This window comes from Chrysochloris asiatica, unplaced genomic scaffold, assembly GCF_000296735.1.
Source record: "Chrysochloris asiatica unplaced genomic scaffold, ChrAsi1.0 scaffold00319, whole genome shotgun sequence".
NCBI lineage: Eukaryota > Metazoa > Chordata > Mammalia > Afrosoricida > Chrysochloridae > Chrysochloris > Chrysochloris asiatica.
In genome coordinates, this window is record NW_006408837.1 from 1,097,800 (window position 1) to 1,112,225 (window position 14,426).

At 51.5% G+C, this 14,426-nt stretch overlaps 1 protein-coding gene across 1 annotated transcript in view; it reads right to left on the reverse strand.

Annotated features, from left to right (window-relative positions):
- The window catches only part of ABLIM2 (actin binding LIM protein family, member 2), a 135,007-nt gene extending 120,812 nt beyond the window's left edge, over positions 1–14,195 (reverse strand). The window contains exons 1-5 of the mRNA XM_006875320.1: positions 14,177–14,195; positions 13,427–13,570; positions 11,149–11,332; positions 5,723–5,832; positions 69–195 (exon numbers count right to left, since the gene is read on the reverse strand). Of these exons, the coding sequence (XP_006875382.1) occupies positions 69–195; positions 5,723–5,832; positions 11,149–11,332; positions 13,427–13,570; positions 14,177–14,195 (584 nt within the window). The remainder of the gene's footprint in view (positions 1–68; positions 196–5,722; positions 5,833–11,148; positions 11,333–13,426; positions 13,571–14,176) is intronic.
- Positions 14,196–14,426: the final 231 nt, after the last annotated feature.

Here is a 14,426-nt window from a genome sequence, read left to right on the forward strand (position 1 = left end):
CCACTTATATGCTGGTGTATCTGTGCTCCCCCTCAACTCTGACAGGATGTGGGGTGACCCCCACTTACTTGCTGATGTACTCGGCGTTGAGGAGCTTCCCACAAGCTCTGCACTTGAAACAGCCCAGATGCCAGTGTGTGTCCAGGGCCAGGAGGGACTGGCCATTCCTGATCTCGGAGCCACAGCCTCCACAGTCTGCAGGAGAGACGGGGCATACTCAGAACCAGCCAGGTCAGCCAAGGGCGCAGAGCAGACTGGCACCAGCAGGCTTGTGGGCACCTGTCCCACGGAGGCCCTGAGAAGATGGACGGGGGACTGGCAGACCCCGTTACAGGTTGAGAGGGTACACCACTGACAGTGAAACCTACACAGATCGAGCACCAACTGCATGCCAGCCTGGATGGGGAGCTGGGGGTGCCGGATGGCGGGGCGGTGGGGCCCTGGGTTCCCCCTTTTCCTCCTCTGCTGGAAGGTAGAACTGTGGAGTGAACTGTGCTCTGGTGTGATCGTCAGAGACCCTGCCCTTCAGGGCACCAGGAGGGCTCCTTGGAGGAGGTGGCACTGAGCAGACCCAGGACTCTGAGGACATGGGGTATGGCCTCTTGGACAGACAGACACAGAGGTCAGCATCCTGAGAGGCCCCAGTGGTTTTCTGGATGCCCAGCCTAGGCCCAGTGGATGTCTGCCAGGCCCTGGTCCTGGGGGCCTCTCCCTCCACCACCCAATCTCCCCCCCTTCCCATTAGTGGTTTATGCTCTGCTGTCCACCCAGTCTGGGTCCCTCTTGGCCCCCACACCCACCTGGGACTGGCTGAGGGACCAGCCCTGAGCTCAGGTCCCCCCAACCCTGCAGGGCACATGTGAACCTCAGTCCAGCATGGGAAGGAGGTGGACCAGGGACCTGGGAAGCACCAGTGAGATGTGAACCCATGAGCGCTGCCCTGCGCCCAGTAACGGGGCTGAGCACACGCTGCTGGCACGTGTAGTATCACACAAGCCTATTTTTCTTCTTTAAAGAAAAGCACATTGAACGCCCACAGAAGTGTTGGTCAAAATCCTGCGCTTCCTAAATTATCACACCGCACAAATTCACCAGCCACTGGGAAGCAAACAAAGACCAGACTCGGATTATGAGACTGGGGGGGGGGGTGCTGTGAAGGATGGGGGCGCCTTTTACTCACCTGGATGTCCAGGGAGGAGAAAGAAGGGAGAGGATGGATATTGAGGAAGGGGGAGAGTGGAAGAAAGGAGAGAGGGACGGCTGACTGGGGACAAGACAAGAGGACACCCCCTTCCTAAATCCAGGCTCCCATGGGGCAGGGTGACCACCTGGTCACAGGTCTACACACTCTAGTCTCTTGATCACTTCACAGCTCCTCATGGGCACCTGCCATCAGCTCTATACCTGGGGGTCAGTTTGGCCCCACACGCCCAGGGATGTCTGGAGAAGGATTTGTTTGTCACCGTTGTGTGAAAACATGACCCAGGAGGTCAGAGGGCAGGGTGCTGCTCCACACTGTGCTGTGCATAGGACCCCCAACTTCAGGACGTGGGTGGGACACCCCTGTGCTTGGGTTAAGGGTGGGGGTGGGTGGCTGAAGGTGTGGTTAGCGCCCCCCCTCCTCCCAGAGGTAAAGCAGACACACTCTTTGTGGGGGATCATTTGGTGCTCCCCCAAGGATTGTGAAGAGGCTACAAGGATTGTGAAGCCCATATAGATGTTGGTCTGGAAGTGAGACCTTGCTCAGTAAACCCTGCCAAGTGGGGCGTTGGGGGTGGGGGGCTGCTCTGAACATCACTGCATTTCGGGGAGAGGTCCTGACAGCTACAGGCCTCCCCCTCCCCACCCAGCCCTGAATGACCCTCAGAGGTTCTGTCTCAACCTCTGGGCACTCAGGATCCAGGGTGGGTAGGGGGAAGGGTCCCGGCTGCATTGTATCTGGGATTTTCAGGAGGGACTCAACCCTTACAGCCAGCCCCCACACACCCCCACTCCTCCATGTAAACCGGGGCTGGGAGTGGGCTTTGTTCACAGTGGGGCCAGGTGTAGCAGTGAAGAGGCATCCATCGCCATGGGAACAGCAGGCTTCCCTCCCTGCATGCTGGAGCTCAGAGGAGCTTGGCAGAAAGCCATGGAGTCTCCTGTGATAACCTTGCAGGAAGGGTTGTCGGCGTAGGGGTATCCCCAATCTGTGAGGGGTCACTGGGAAGAGCTTTCTCTCCCAGACCAGAGACCCCTGCCCACCCCGGCTGGCTTTATCATAAACAGCAACAGGAGGATTGGGGCCTCTTCCCCTGAGTGACCCTTCTAGAACCTTCCAACAGCCTCCCAGTTCCACATAGCCATCGCTCTTCAGGGACCGCAAGGACTGGACCAGGCTCAGCTCCTCACTGACTGGCCCTGGGTCCTAGGGGTACCGGCTGGTCTCCCTGCATCAGCTAGGATTCTGAGGGGCCAAGTGTGAGATGGACCCACCCTGTAGCCCCCCGCAAGGCTGGAACGCATGACTCACAGCTCAGGGGAAGGGGGGCTGGCTCAGAACCAAACCTGGCGGGTCACCCTTGAAAACGGGCAGTGTAGGTCTAAACCGGAAGTGGCAGAGGAGTGGTGGTCTCCCAGTCCCAGGCTCACTCTCTTCATCTTTTCTCGATCCTCTGTTCCCTCCTTAAACCTCAGGGCCATGCTTAAGGAAGGGGCTTCTCCCATTTCCCCAGGCACAGGGGGGCACATCCTTACACCGAGTACAACAACCCCGGGGCCTTGGGGAACTGAAGACTCCAATCCTGTTCTCTGCCAGCACACCCCCAGGGGTCAAGTGTGTGAAGTGTAGCTGGCAGGGGCCACACCCGCCTCTGTCTCCCAGGGGCCAATCAGGTTGTCCTTCCAAGCCTCAGCTGGGCGGGGCTAGACTCCAGTGGGTGGAGCCTCCCTAAGAAATCCAAGTCCCCAACATTCCCACCTCCAGCTTGCTCTCCAGAGCACCCACCCAATGCTGACTCCAGAGCCAGGCCACACATCCGGTGGGGTATAGAGTTGGGGCAGGAGGGTGCCATCCAGCGCTGGAACTGGATTTGGGCAGGGGGCTGGAAGGGGGAGCCAGGGGCCACAGGGCTGTGCTTCAAGGCCAACAGTAGGGAAGTTGAGGCAGGTAGGGCTGAGGAAAGCTTCAGCATGAAGAAAGGTGCTGGGGGTGAGGGGAAGGAATTCTCCTGGCAGTGATGTGGGCAAAGCAACCTGAAGTCGATCCCGTTCCTAAGAAACAGGTTCAGGGTCACTTCGTGGAACAGGGAAACTTAGTGCCTCCAGATCCAAGCTTCACTCCAACCTGAATAGCTCCCCTGCCCTCTCCAAACCCCACCCCATACCTGTGAACTGGCGGCCACCTGCAGCTAGCTACCCACTGCATATGGGCTGCCGCCCTTCCCCCAGGCCCTGCACCCTGGCCAGCAACTATTCCCCTCAGGCTCATCTTCCTACCAGTTAGAACTGACCTCAGCACTCCCTCACTCAGTAACCATCTATGGCTCCCAACCAGAATGCAGCTCACACTTTTGGCATAACTTTAGAGAAGCATTGTCCTCTGGTTTCAATCTCTCCAGCTTCACTCCAGTTCCCTGGCCACACCCTCAGCATTTCCCTTCACCAGCACCTCCCACCTCCCACTCCTGTCAGTTTATCGTACTGTGATGGCTTGGGTGATGCTGTGATTCTGAAAGCTATGCCACCAGTATTTAAAATACCAGCAGGGTCACCCATGGTGGACAGGTTTCAGCTGAGCTTCCCAGACGAAGATAGACTAGGGAGAAGGAGAGACAGACTACTTCTGAATATTTAGTCACTGAAAACCTTATGAATAGCAGTGGAACACTGTCAGCACCAGAATACTGAATATTGAAAAATAATGAAGAGCAGATACAGTGCCGGAAGATGAGCCCCTCAGGTTGGAAGGCACTCAAAATGCGACTGGGGAAAAGCTGCCTCCTCAAAGTAGAGCTGACCGTGATGACGTGAATGGAGCAAAGCCTTGAGTACCTTCACTTGCTGATGGGGCACAACTCAAAATGAAGAGAAACTGCTGTAAACATCCATTAATAACTGCACCTTGGAATGTACAAAGTATGAATCCAGGGAAATTTGAACTTGTCAAAAGTGAAATGAACCAACGCATCAACATCGATATCTTAGGCATTAGTGAGCTGAAATGGACTGGTATTGGCCATTTTGGATCTGACAACCACATGGTTTACTATGCAGGGAATGACAAATTGAAGAAGAATGGTATTGCATTTATTGTCAGAAAGAACATATCCAGATCAGTTATGAGGTACAACGCTGTCTATGATAGGATAATATCCATGTGCCTGGGAAGCCCAGTTAATACCACTAATATTCAGATTTATGCACCAACCACTAAAGCCAGTGAAGATGAAATAGAAGAATTCTACCAACTTCTTCAGTCTGAAATTGATCAAACATGCAATCAAGAAGTATTGATCATTACTAGTGATTGGAATGCAAAGGTTGGGAGCAAAGAGGAAGGATCAGTATTTGGAAAATATGGCCTCGGTGATAGAAACAATGCTAGCGATCTCATGATAGAATTTTGCAAGACCAATGACTTCTTCATTGAAAATACCTGTTTTTAAACAACATAAAAGACAACTACACACATGGACCTCACCAGATGGAATGCACAGAAATCAAATTGACTATATCTGTGGAAACAGATGGTGGAAAAGCTCCATATATTAGGCCAAAACAAGGCCAGGGCAGACTGTGGAGACCATCAATTACTCCATATGCAAATTCACACTGAAGCTCAAAAATTTTAAAACAGGTCCATAAGAGTCAAAATATGACCTTGACTACATCCTACGATCTGCTTCTGCAAAAGCAGCCGTCAAAAACCCTGTGGATCGAAGCTGTGCTCAGCTCGCCTTCAGTCAGGATCGACTTGGCGGCATCTGGTACTGGCACTGTTTTTGAAGCCAAGTCTACACAACTCGGCCAGCAACTACACTTCAGCTGGACTGGACTCGGCCCACTTCAGCTGGGGAGAAGTGTTTGGATGGGAAGTTCTCCTTCAGATCCTTCCAGCTTGTTCCCCTGGAATCCTCCACCACATTTCAGAGTGAAAGGATACCAACTCAAAGCTACTCGAGACCCCTGGGTGGGGGTGGACATCAGTGGGCAGCTGGGTCTGTCCCTAGCACATGGCACAGCCCCAGGCTGGAGAAGGCTGGCTCGCCTGCTCCCGCCCGGCCACACCTCCCCCTCCATCCCTTAACTAGTGCAGTCTGTGGGCACTGGTCCCGTGCATGGCAGCAATTGTCCGCGTCTTCACCTAAGCAGCACTGGCTGCTCACACACTCTGGTTAGTTCCTGGGTGATATTGCTTTCAGACCCCGCTCAGGGCTCAGGACGTGCCTGAAGGGCGGAGGTGTGTGTGTGTGTGTGCTGGCTGCCAACCCAGAAGTCCAGGAAGGCTTCCTGTAGGAGGCACACTCGGGAGCTGGAGGCCTGAAGCAGGAGTGGTACCCAGGGGAGGAAATGGACTGAGCAAAGGTTCAGCAACCAAGTCCAATACTGTACTCTGGTCACCTTCCTGAGAAGCCACCAGAATTCATTCCAGATCCCTGCCTCGGGGGCCAGTGTGGCCAGGTCCCTGCCAGTCACGGTCAAGGCCAGCCCCTCCCCACCACACTGCCCAGCACCCACTTACTCCGGAGGGCTTGGTGGGCACTGCTGCCCAGCGAGGCGGGCAGGGAGCACTTCTGACACCGGCATTCCTTCCCGTTGAAGGTCACTCGGTCTCCGGGCGGAAAGGGCAACCTGGAAAGACAGGGAAGGACAGTTGGGAACCGGAGCTACACCAGGCACTGCCCCTCCTCTTATGGAGTGGACACTGAGGGCGGGACCAGGGCCTCCGAGACGCCGAGACGGGTACTGCCATGGTCCTACTGTGGGGATGCCCAGTCTCCTCTGACCATGATGCTTTGTGATAATGGCATCATGGCTTTGTAATCATGGTAACAATGATGGATCATTATAATGACTTTGTAACAATTCACTCCAGTAATAACGGCAACAGCTCCACTTAGGGAACACACACCTGTGATGGATAGCTTACAGGCATGCCTCATTTAATAACTTTAGGGTGTTTGTCTAAGTTAGGATTCAGCTCTCCCACAATGGAGAAGACTGATGTCTACATAGAGTCATAGACCTTTCCAGGGACGCACAGCCAAGGGGGTGTTGGAACCAGACTGAAATCCAGCTCTGAGTACAGATCTCCACATTATACCTAGCTGGACCTTTAAGGAAGGAGAAAAGGAACAAAATCTAATCTGATCCTGACAAGTCAGCCCTTGAAAACCGTATGGAGCACACGTCTACGTGGATTCGAACCCCTTACAGATTCCAAGGTTGTGTACAATCGAATCAGGTCTTTATTGACTGGTGGAATGCTGAGATATGGCCCTGAGACCTGGAGCTGAGCCCTCCCCCAGGATCACCTGTCAGTCAAGCAACAGACAGGCCTATAAAGTGAAGGGACACCCATGAGTAATGTGCTCCTCACAACAAGACGTAAAGGGCAGCGTTTTCCCAAAACCAAAGCCTGGAAGAGCAGGCAAGAAGGACAAATGGAAACAGGAAACCCAGAAGAAAGTGAGAAGAATGCTGATACTCTGAAGGGAGTGCAGCTGATGTCGCAAGGCAGCCTGTGCGTCAATGGTTGAATGGGAAACGAATAGGCTCCGCCAACTTCCATCCAAACCACGGTGAACTGTCCCCCAAAATGTTTGAGTTTTGTCCACCCTGGATTTTTATTTTGATTCATTTTCATCTTTTTAAGCATTGCATTGAAATGTGATCTCTCTTAATTACTGAATTTCCTGTTGTTGTTTTTAGGTGCTATCGAGTTGGTACTGACTCATAGTGACCTTATGCACAGCAGAATGAAACACTGCCCGGTCCTGGGCCAACCTCACAATTGTTACCACGCTTGAGTCCATCGATGCTGCCACTTGGCCAATTCATCTCGATGGAGGGCTTCCTCTTTTTCTCTGACCCTCCACCTTACCAAACACGACATCCTTCTCCAGTGACTGGTCCCTCCTGACAATGTGTCCAAAGTATGAGAGACGAAGCTTAGCCATCCTGGCCTCCAAGGAGCACTCTGGCTGCACTTCTTCCAAAACAGATCTATTGGTTCTTTTGGCAGTCCATGGCACTTTCAGTATTCTCCTCCAACACCACAACTCAAAGGCATCAATTCTTCTACGATCCTCCTTATTCACTGTCCAGCTTTCACATGCATATGAGGTTATGGAAAATACCATGGCTTGGGTCAGGCACACCTTAGTCCTCAAGCTGACATCTTTGCTCTTCAACACTTTAAAAAGGTCTTGTGCAGCAGATTTGCCGAATGCAATACGTCGTTTGATTTCTTGACTGCTGCTTCCATGAGTGTTGGTAGTTGATCCAAGAAGAATGAAGTCCTTGACAACAGAATGTTGTTTATTGATCCAGTGGTGAGGAGTTTTGTTTTCTTCACACTGAGGTACAATCCATACCGAAGGCTGTGCTCTTTGATCTTCATCAGTATTTTAAGTCCTCTTCACTTAGGGCAAGCAAGGTTGTATCAACTACAAATCGTTGTGTTTCCTGGTACCCCTTATATTCTGCACCCTCCTTGCTTCAGTCATGAGGACCACATAAGGGTTATTTATTATATTCTGAGGCTGCCTAGAGCATGCTGGGTGGGAGATAGCAGAGGGTCAGCCCACCTGCCGGCCGCCCTCAGACTGTCCCTCTTGGCTGTCTGACAGGTATCTGGTGGTGGGCTAAGAGCAGGCCACTTGCTTATCGGGAAGCATGGTGATTGTCCATCCCCATTACCTGCTGCCCCCACACACGGAGCCTCTTTCCTTCCTCGCTCTCCAGGCTGGAGAACCACTTGAAGACTGTCTAGCATGCAGCCTGCCTTTCCTCTGACTCCTGACTTGGTTCTCCAGTGCTGCTGTAACAGAAATACCACAAGGAAATGGCTTTAACAAACAGAAATGTATTTCCTCACAGTGCAGGAGGCGAGAAGTCCGACTTTGGAGCACCATTTCTGGGGAGAGGTCTTCATTTCCTTTTGGTATCTGTAGGCCCAATGTTCCTTGGAGCTCTCCATGCATCTTGGCATCAAACTTGCCCTGGGTCTGGGAGTTTCATGGCCTCCTGGTGTGGGACTGTAGGATTAGCACTGAACTTCAAACCCCACGGTCAGCAGTTCAAACCCACCTGCTCCTCAGAAACCCTATACACGATCGCTAGGAGTCAGAACCAAGTTGATGCAGCTTAACAACAACAGGACCTTCCCAGTACGGGGATTCCAGGTCCAAAGGACACATTCCACTCTTTGGTGGTAGGAGGTCTCTCCTTGCCTCAGTTCTTCCTCCATGTATCTCTTATAAGATACAAGGCATTGAAGGCCACGCCCCTAAGGAAACTTCCTTTCAGTTGATTGGTTGCTCATAGCAGAGCTCATCATGGAAGTGTTTACACTGTATCAGATTTCATCATGGGGGGGGGGGTCACTACAACTATAAGAGCAAACCACCAGAATCCTGGCCCAGGCACATGGACACAAAACCTTAACTATGACTGTCCCCTTCCCTACCCTTTTCGGGGTTCGTATCAGTCTTTTTTTTTTTTTAAATATATATATATATATATATATCTGCTTCCGTTTGAATAGTTTCTGCCGCTACGTCTTCACGTTTGCAGATCTTTTGCAATAGCTCATCTATTGCTGATTCCTCCTAAGAACATTTTCCATCTCAAGCATGGGCTTTGCAATCTCTATAAGTTCCATCTTTTTATATGTTCCATATCTCTCCCTCTTATGTTTATATTTTCCTTTGTTGTTGTTGTTAAGTGCCATTGAGTGGATTCCAACCCATAGCGACCCTGTATAGGGTTTCCAAGGAGCAACTGGTGAGCTTGAACCAGCAACCTTGCAGTTCAAACAGCTTTGCAATCTAAACCTATTTACAGTGGATGTTTTTAAAGCCATTGTCTTCCCGTTTCACATGGCTTTTATTCCTGGGTCTATTTCGTTAACTGATTTCTTTTCTCCCTGGCTACGAGTGATATTACGCAGTTTCTTCTCATGACTAGTAAATTTTCATTGGATGTTGGACCTTGTAGATTTCATGTGGATGAAAGCTGGGTTTTCTTGGGCTCTGTGTTGACAGACAGACTATTTGTGGATCAGCATGATCTGTTTGAGACTTGTTTTTAGACTTGGCAGTGGGGGCTGTTGTAAGATACCACCCAGTTGGTGCTAAATCATAACAACCCTATACACAGTAGGACAAATCGGCCTGGTCCTACATCATCCTCGGAATTGCAGCTTTGCTTCAGCCATTGCTACTGTCACTATGCCGATCCACCTTGTTGGAGGTCTTTCTCTTTTTCACTGACCAAGCATGATGTCCTTTTCCAGGGACTGGTTCCCCTGAGATCTCTGTAGCTGTCTCTGTGTGTGTATAAATCGAACTGATTTTAACTCATGCAGACTGTATCTGTCCGAGTAGAACTGTGCTCTACTGAGTTTTCAGTGCTGAGTTTTCAGAACCAGATCACCAGGGCTTTATAGACAGACTCAACCCTCCAGCCTTCAGTTAGCTGAGCATAGTCACCGTCTGCACCGTGCAGGGCCCTCTAAGTTTCTGCTTCACTCTCTATTTACTGGGACTTTGCCTTACAAGTCCCAGAGGCCTCTGCCTGTCCGACTGCATCCCCTCAACCCCATGGAAACACCATGCTCCACTTTTGTGGCCCAGACACTGCCTCCAGGCAGGGAGGTGGGGCGTCATGAACTCACTTGGGTTGCTCCCTTTCCTCAGCACCGAGCTATCTGCAGTCCAATGTCTGAATGCAGGAGTTTCATACATGTTGTCCAGTGTCCAAGCGGGTAAGTCCAGTCCCAGTCACGGCAGCCTGGTCAGAAGCTGTCTGTCCGTGCTGTAGGGGGCTGGGGTCACGTGTGTTCCATGCCAGAAACCAGTACCAGTCCCTACCCCCATGCCCCTCAATGGGTAACCAGAAGTGTTAGCAAGCCTGAGATACAGAGGAGCCCTGGGAGCACAGAGGGTTAAGCACTGGCCTGCTAACCACGAGGTCTGTGGTTCAAACCCCCTAGTTGCTCCTCAGGAGACAGATGAGGCTGTCCTACCCTGCCCTGTAGGGTCCCCATGAGTCCAGCCAGCTCCAGGACAGTGATTTTACTGGGTTTTATCAGGGAGGTGTCGGGGCACTGTTCTCCAGGGTGACAGGTGCCCCATGGGGTCTGAGCTGGGCACACATAGGGGCTTCATAAAATCTGGCTGAATGAATGAGTAAATGAACAGTTGAACAAATGAATGAACTAGAGCAGACTGGGGGGTCCTTTCAGCCAGGCTAAAGAGGCTGATTCTTTCTTAGAGACATGGGAACAAGTGAGAGAGTCCAGAGGTCAGAGGTGAGAGGAGAGGCAGAGGTGGGTGCACGGCATGGACGCTGAGGCAGGTTGGTCCCAGCACATGCTGTGGGCAGACTGACGGTCAGGGACGTGGAGAGACCAGGGGTCTGGCAGCATCTGGAGCTCAGGTGGCTAGGGGGTGGTGTGGACAGCGCATGAGAGCTGAGACCTGCAGGGTCACTGAGGAGACCTGCTGAGGACAAGGATAACGTGTGGCCAGGTCACAGCCTACAGGACCATGGAGATGCCAGGGGAGGCCGGAGGCCATGGGAAGTGAGGGCTGGGGTGGCCCGAGCAGGTCCATGCAGGGGGTGGGGAAGAAAGACAGCGGACAGGGCAAAGGAGACCTAGGGGTGTTCCAGGCTCAGCAGAGGGTGAGACAGACAGAGGGATAGATGGGTGCCTCCTGGGAAACGTCGAGAGCATGCCTCTGGCCACCAGCACGGAACCTGGACAGGCTGAGAGTCCCCTGAGTGGGTCCCTGCCATGCAGCCAGACATGGCTGCCCCCAGCACTGAGCTGCCCAGTGAGGAAAGGGAAGCTGCTGTAACAAGCAGGGTGAGGGTCAGGGGGGCCCAGGGTGAGCTGGGGCAGGAGGAGGGGCCTGATGGGGGGTCCAGAGGAGCACTCACCGGCATACGGCACACACGAAGCAATCAGGATGGTAGGTCTTGCCTAACGCCGAGACCACCTCACCCTCGATGAACTGGTCACAGCTGAAGCAGCGGGTGCCGTACAGCCTCTGGTAGTCCTGCACACAGATGTGGTCGCCCTGCCGCACGAAGAACCCGCCCTCGGCCAGGTCACAGCCGCACACTGGGGACAGCAGAGAGGGCTGAGTGCTGTTGGAGTCCCAACAACCACGGCCTCAGAGGGACTGTGCAAATCTGGGGACTGGGGGGGACTGTACAAATCTGGGGACTGGGGGGGACTGTACAAATCCACACCGTGGGAGACCAGGCTAAAGTGGCCTGAGAAATCTAAGGTCCTCAGAAGTGAAGGGAGTCCTAGTGTAGCGTTGTAGGATCCACACTGGACTGCAAACCACAAGGTCGGCAGTTCAAACCTACCAGTCACTCCTTGGAAACCCTGTACAAGGTCTAGTGGTTAGTAGCCCAGTGCTTATCCTATAGAGCCACACCAGGACCTCTGACCCAAGTTGTTAAACGCCATCAAGTTGGTTCCAACTCAAAGCAATCCTGTATAGGGCTTCTGAGGAGCAGCTGATGGGTTTGAACCACCAACCTTGTAGTTAGCAATGTGGTGTAATCCTACAGTACCACACCAAGATACTGCTGTTAAATGCTGTCTAGTCAGTTCTGACTCATAATGACCCTGTATAAGGTTTCTGAGGAGCAGTTGGTGAGTTTGAACTACCAACTTTGCGGTTCAAACTGACCTTTTGGTCCAGTGCTTTCATACACAAGAATTCCACCAGAATACTGGTACAGAATTATCCATTAAATCTTGCTTGCTTCATCACACAGAATCACCACAGTAACTGATTTTTCTGTGGCACAGACCACGCGCGCCTACCTTGACCGCAACAGACACATATATGATATAAATGAAGGACTTCAAAAGTTTGAAGAAAAATTCCATTATCTTTTAACCTGATTTTTCCATGAACTTTTTGAAATCTTCTTGTATACATCATAGATGTTGTGTGCTATTATGTTATGTATATTGTAGTTGTTGTTAAGTGCCGTCAAGTCATTTCGGACTCACAGCAACCATGTACAGCATTTCCAAGGAGTGGCTGGGTGGGTTTGAACTGCTGACCTTGTGGTTCAAAGTCCAGTGCTGACCCTACAGCACCACATCAGGAGTTCATGTTATACATATGTTGTTGTTGTAGTTAAGTGCCATCGAGTTGGTTCTGACTCATAACAACCGTGTATAGGATTTCCAAGAAGCAGCTGGTGAGTTTGAACCACCGACCTTGTGGTTCAAACTGACCTTGTGGTCCAGTGTTTTATCCCACAGCTTCACACCAGTATCTTATGTGTTGTATATGTTACTGATGACAATGAATTAAACATACATTGGGAAGGGATGGACTTTATTATGACTGAGTAATACACAGCCATCATAATGACTTTATAGTCACTGAAATGTAAACATTGTTACAAACGATAATTAAATGAGAAGCGGGTTAGGCAGCAACATGGAAAATCCAGGGCAAGAACTAAATAAATGAAACACTGCCCACAAAGTTACGTTGCTCTCAATATTGAAATAACAGGCAGGATTTGAGTGTTGGTTTTCTGAAATTGAGTTGTCCAATTTATCTACAAAAAGATAGACTGTGTGTATAATAAAAATTTGCTGTAAGTAAATTTTTTAAAAAGTCAAATGACTGCATCTGATTCAGATTCACCTTACGGTTTATGAGATGTTGAACCTGCTGCAGTCGATGTGTATATTTGCCCTTCAAAAACAAGAAAAAAGACTCCTTGAGGAGCTGAGAAGAATGATGGAGAAGCTTAGACGAGGACTTTCCCCCGGAACCTTCTTGTGCCCTGAGTTCAGACTACAAGAAAATAAACGCCTGTTCCTTAAAAGCCCCCCTTGTGGTATTTGTGGCAAGGCATCAGGAGAACATCAAGGCAGATCTGGTCTCATCTGAATGAATGTGGGTACTCTCTCCTCACCCTGGAGGGACCGCCTGTGGTCTTAGGGGCTCTGTGGTCTCTGTCTTCTGGATACAGACTTTGCCTTCTGTCCACCGCACCCAGGGGGCCACTTGGCTCTCCTCCCAGGCTCTGAACTCAGGGTGAAGGGACCCCCCCCTTGGCAGTCCCCACCCATAAGCCCCCTCCCTGCCAGGAACAAAGGCTACACTGAAAAGCTCACACACTACACGGAGTTTCTGGACTTGCAAAGAATGTTCTGGAGTCTCAGACTCACCCTTGCAGACAAAGCACTTGATATGGAAAAACTTCTTCTGCACACGAAGCACCTCACCCTTGCACACGGCCCCGCAGGTGTGACACAGGACCGCAGTGCTGGGCGGCTTCTCCAGGGTGCCGGGGGCCACCTGCGGCTGGGACACTACAGGAAAAAAAAGGCAAGTTGGGGACCTTAGTGGCCGTGCCCCAAGACCCACCAGATCTCCAGAACTGGAACATGGTAACTGTGTGTTGTTTCAGCCACAAAAGCTGTGGTCACTTTTAACAACAGCAAACTCACAGCAAGACAGGCCCTCCAAGCAGAGAGACGCAGCTGGACCTCAACACCAACCCGCCACCGTCCCCCCAATTGATTCTGATCCATAGTGACCCTGTATAGGTTAAAGCAATTTCGAAGTCAGCACATTGCCCTGCAGCGCCACACACTACACCAGGAGTTCAGTAAACAGTAGCTGCTATCCTTCCCAAAAATACAGGGCATGATGGGGCCAGTGTCTGACTCCTGAAGACAGCTAGCTGGTCTGGGAAGAATGACATGAAGAACTATGTCCTACCCCGAGGACAGGGTTTCCCACCCAATTCCACCCCCTGGGGCAGCCCTGAGGCCCCTGGGTGGCCACTCAAGTGCCAGCCTACAGCTGGGCAGATTGAACCCACACAGCCATGCCACAAAAGAAATACCTGGCCATCTGCATCCGTAAAGGTTACAGTCACGAAAACCCCATGAAGCAGTTCTGCCATGACACACATGCGATGCTATGGGTCATGGTCGGGTATAAGGATTTGGCTTTTATTGAGGTGGAGGGAGCAGGCAATCTTAAGACCACCTTCAGGGGTTCAGGTGTAGGGCCAAATCATGGAGCTACTGCCCTCTGGTGGTGTGAAACAGACACTGCAGTCATGACTAAGGAGGACGCCAGGTTTTCTCTGCAGCTCAGATGCACGTGGCCAGTGGTGAGTTTGGACTGGGCTTCCTTCCTTATGCCTCTACTGCACTG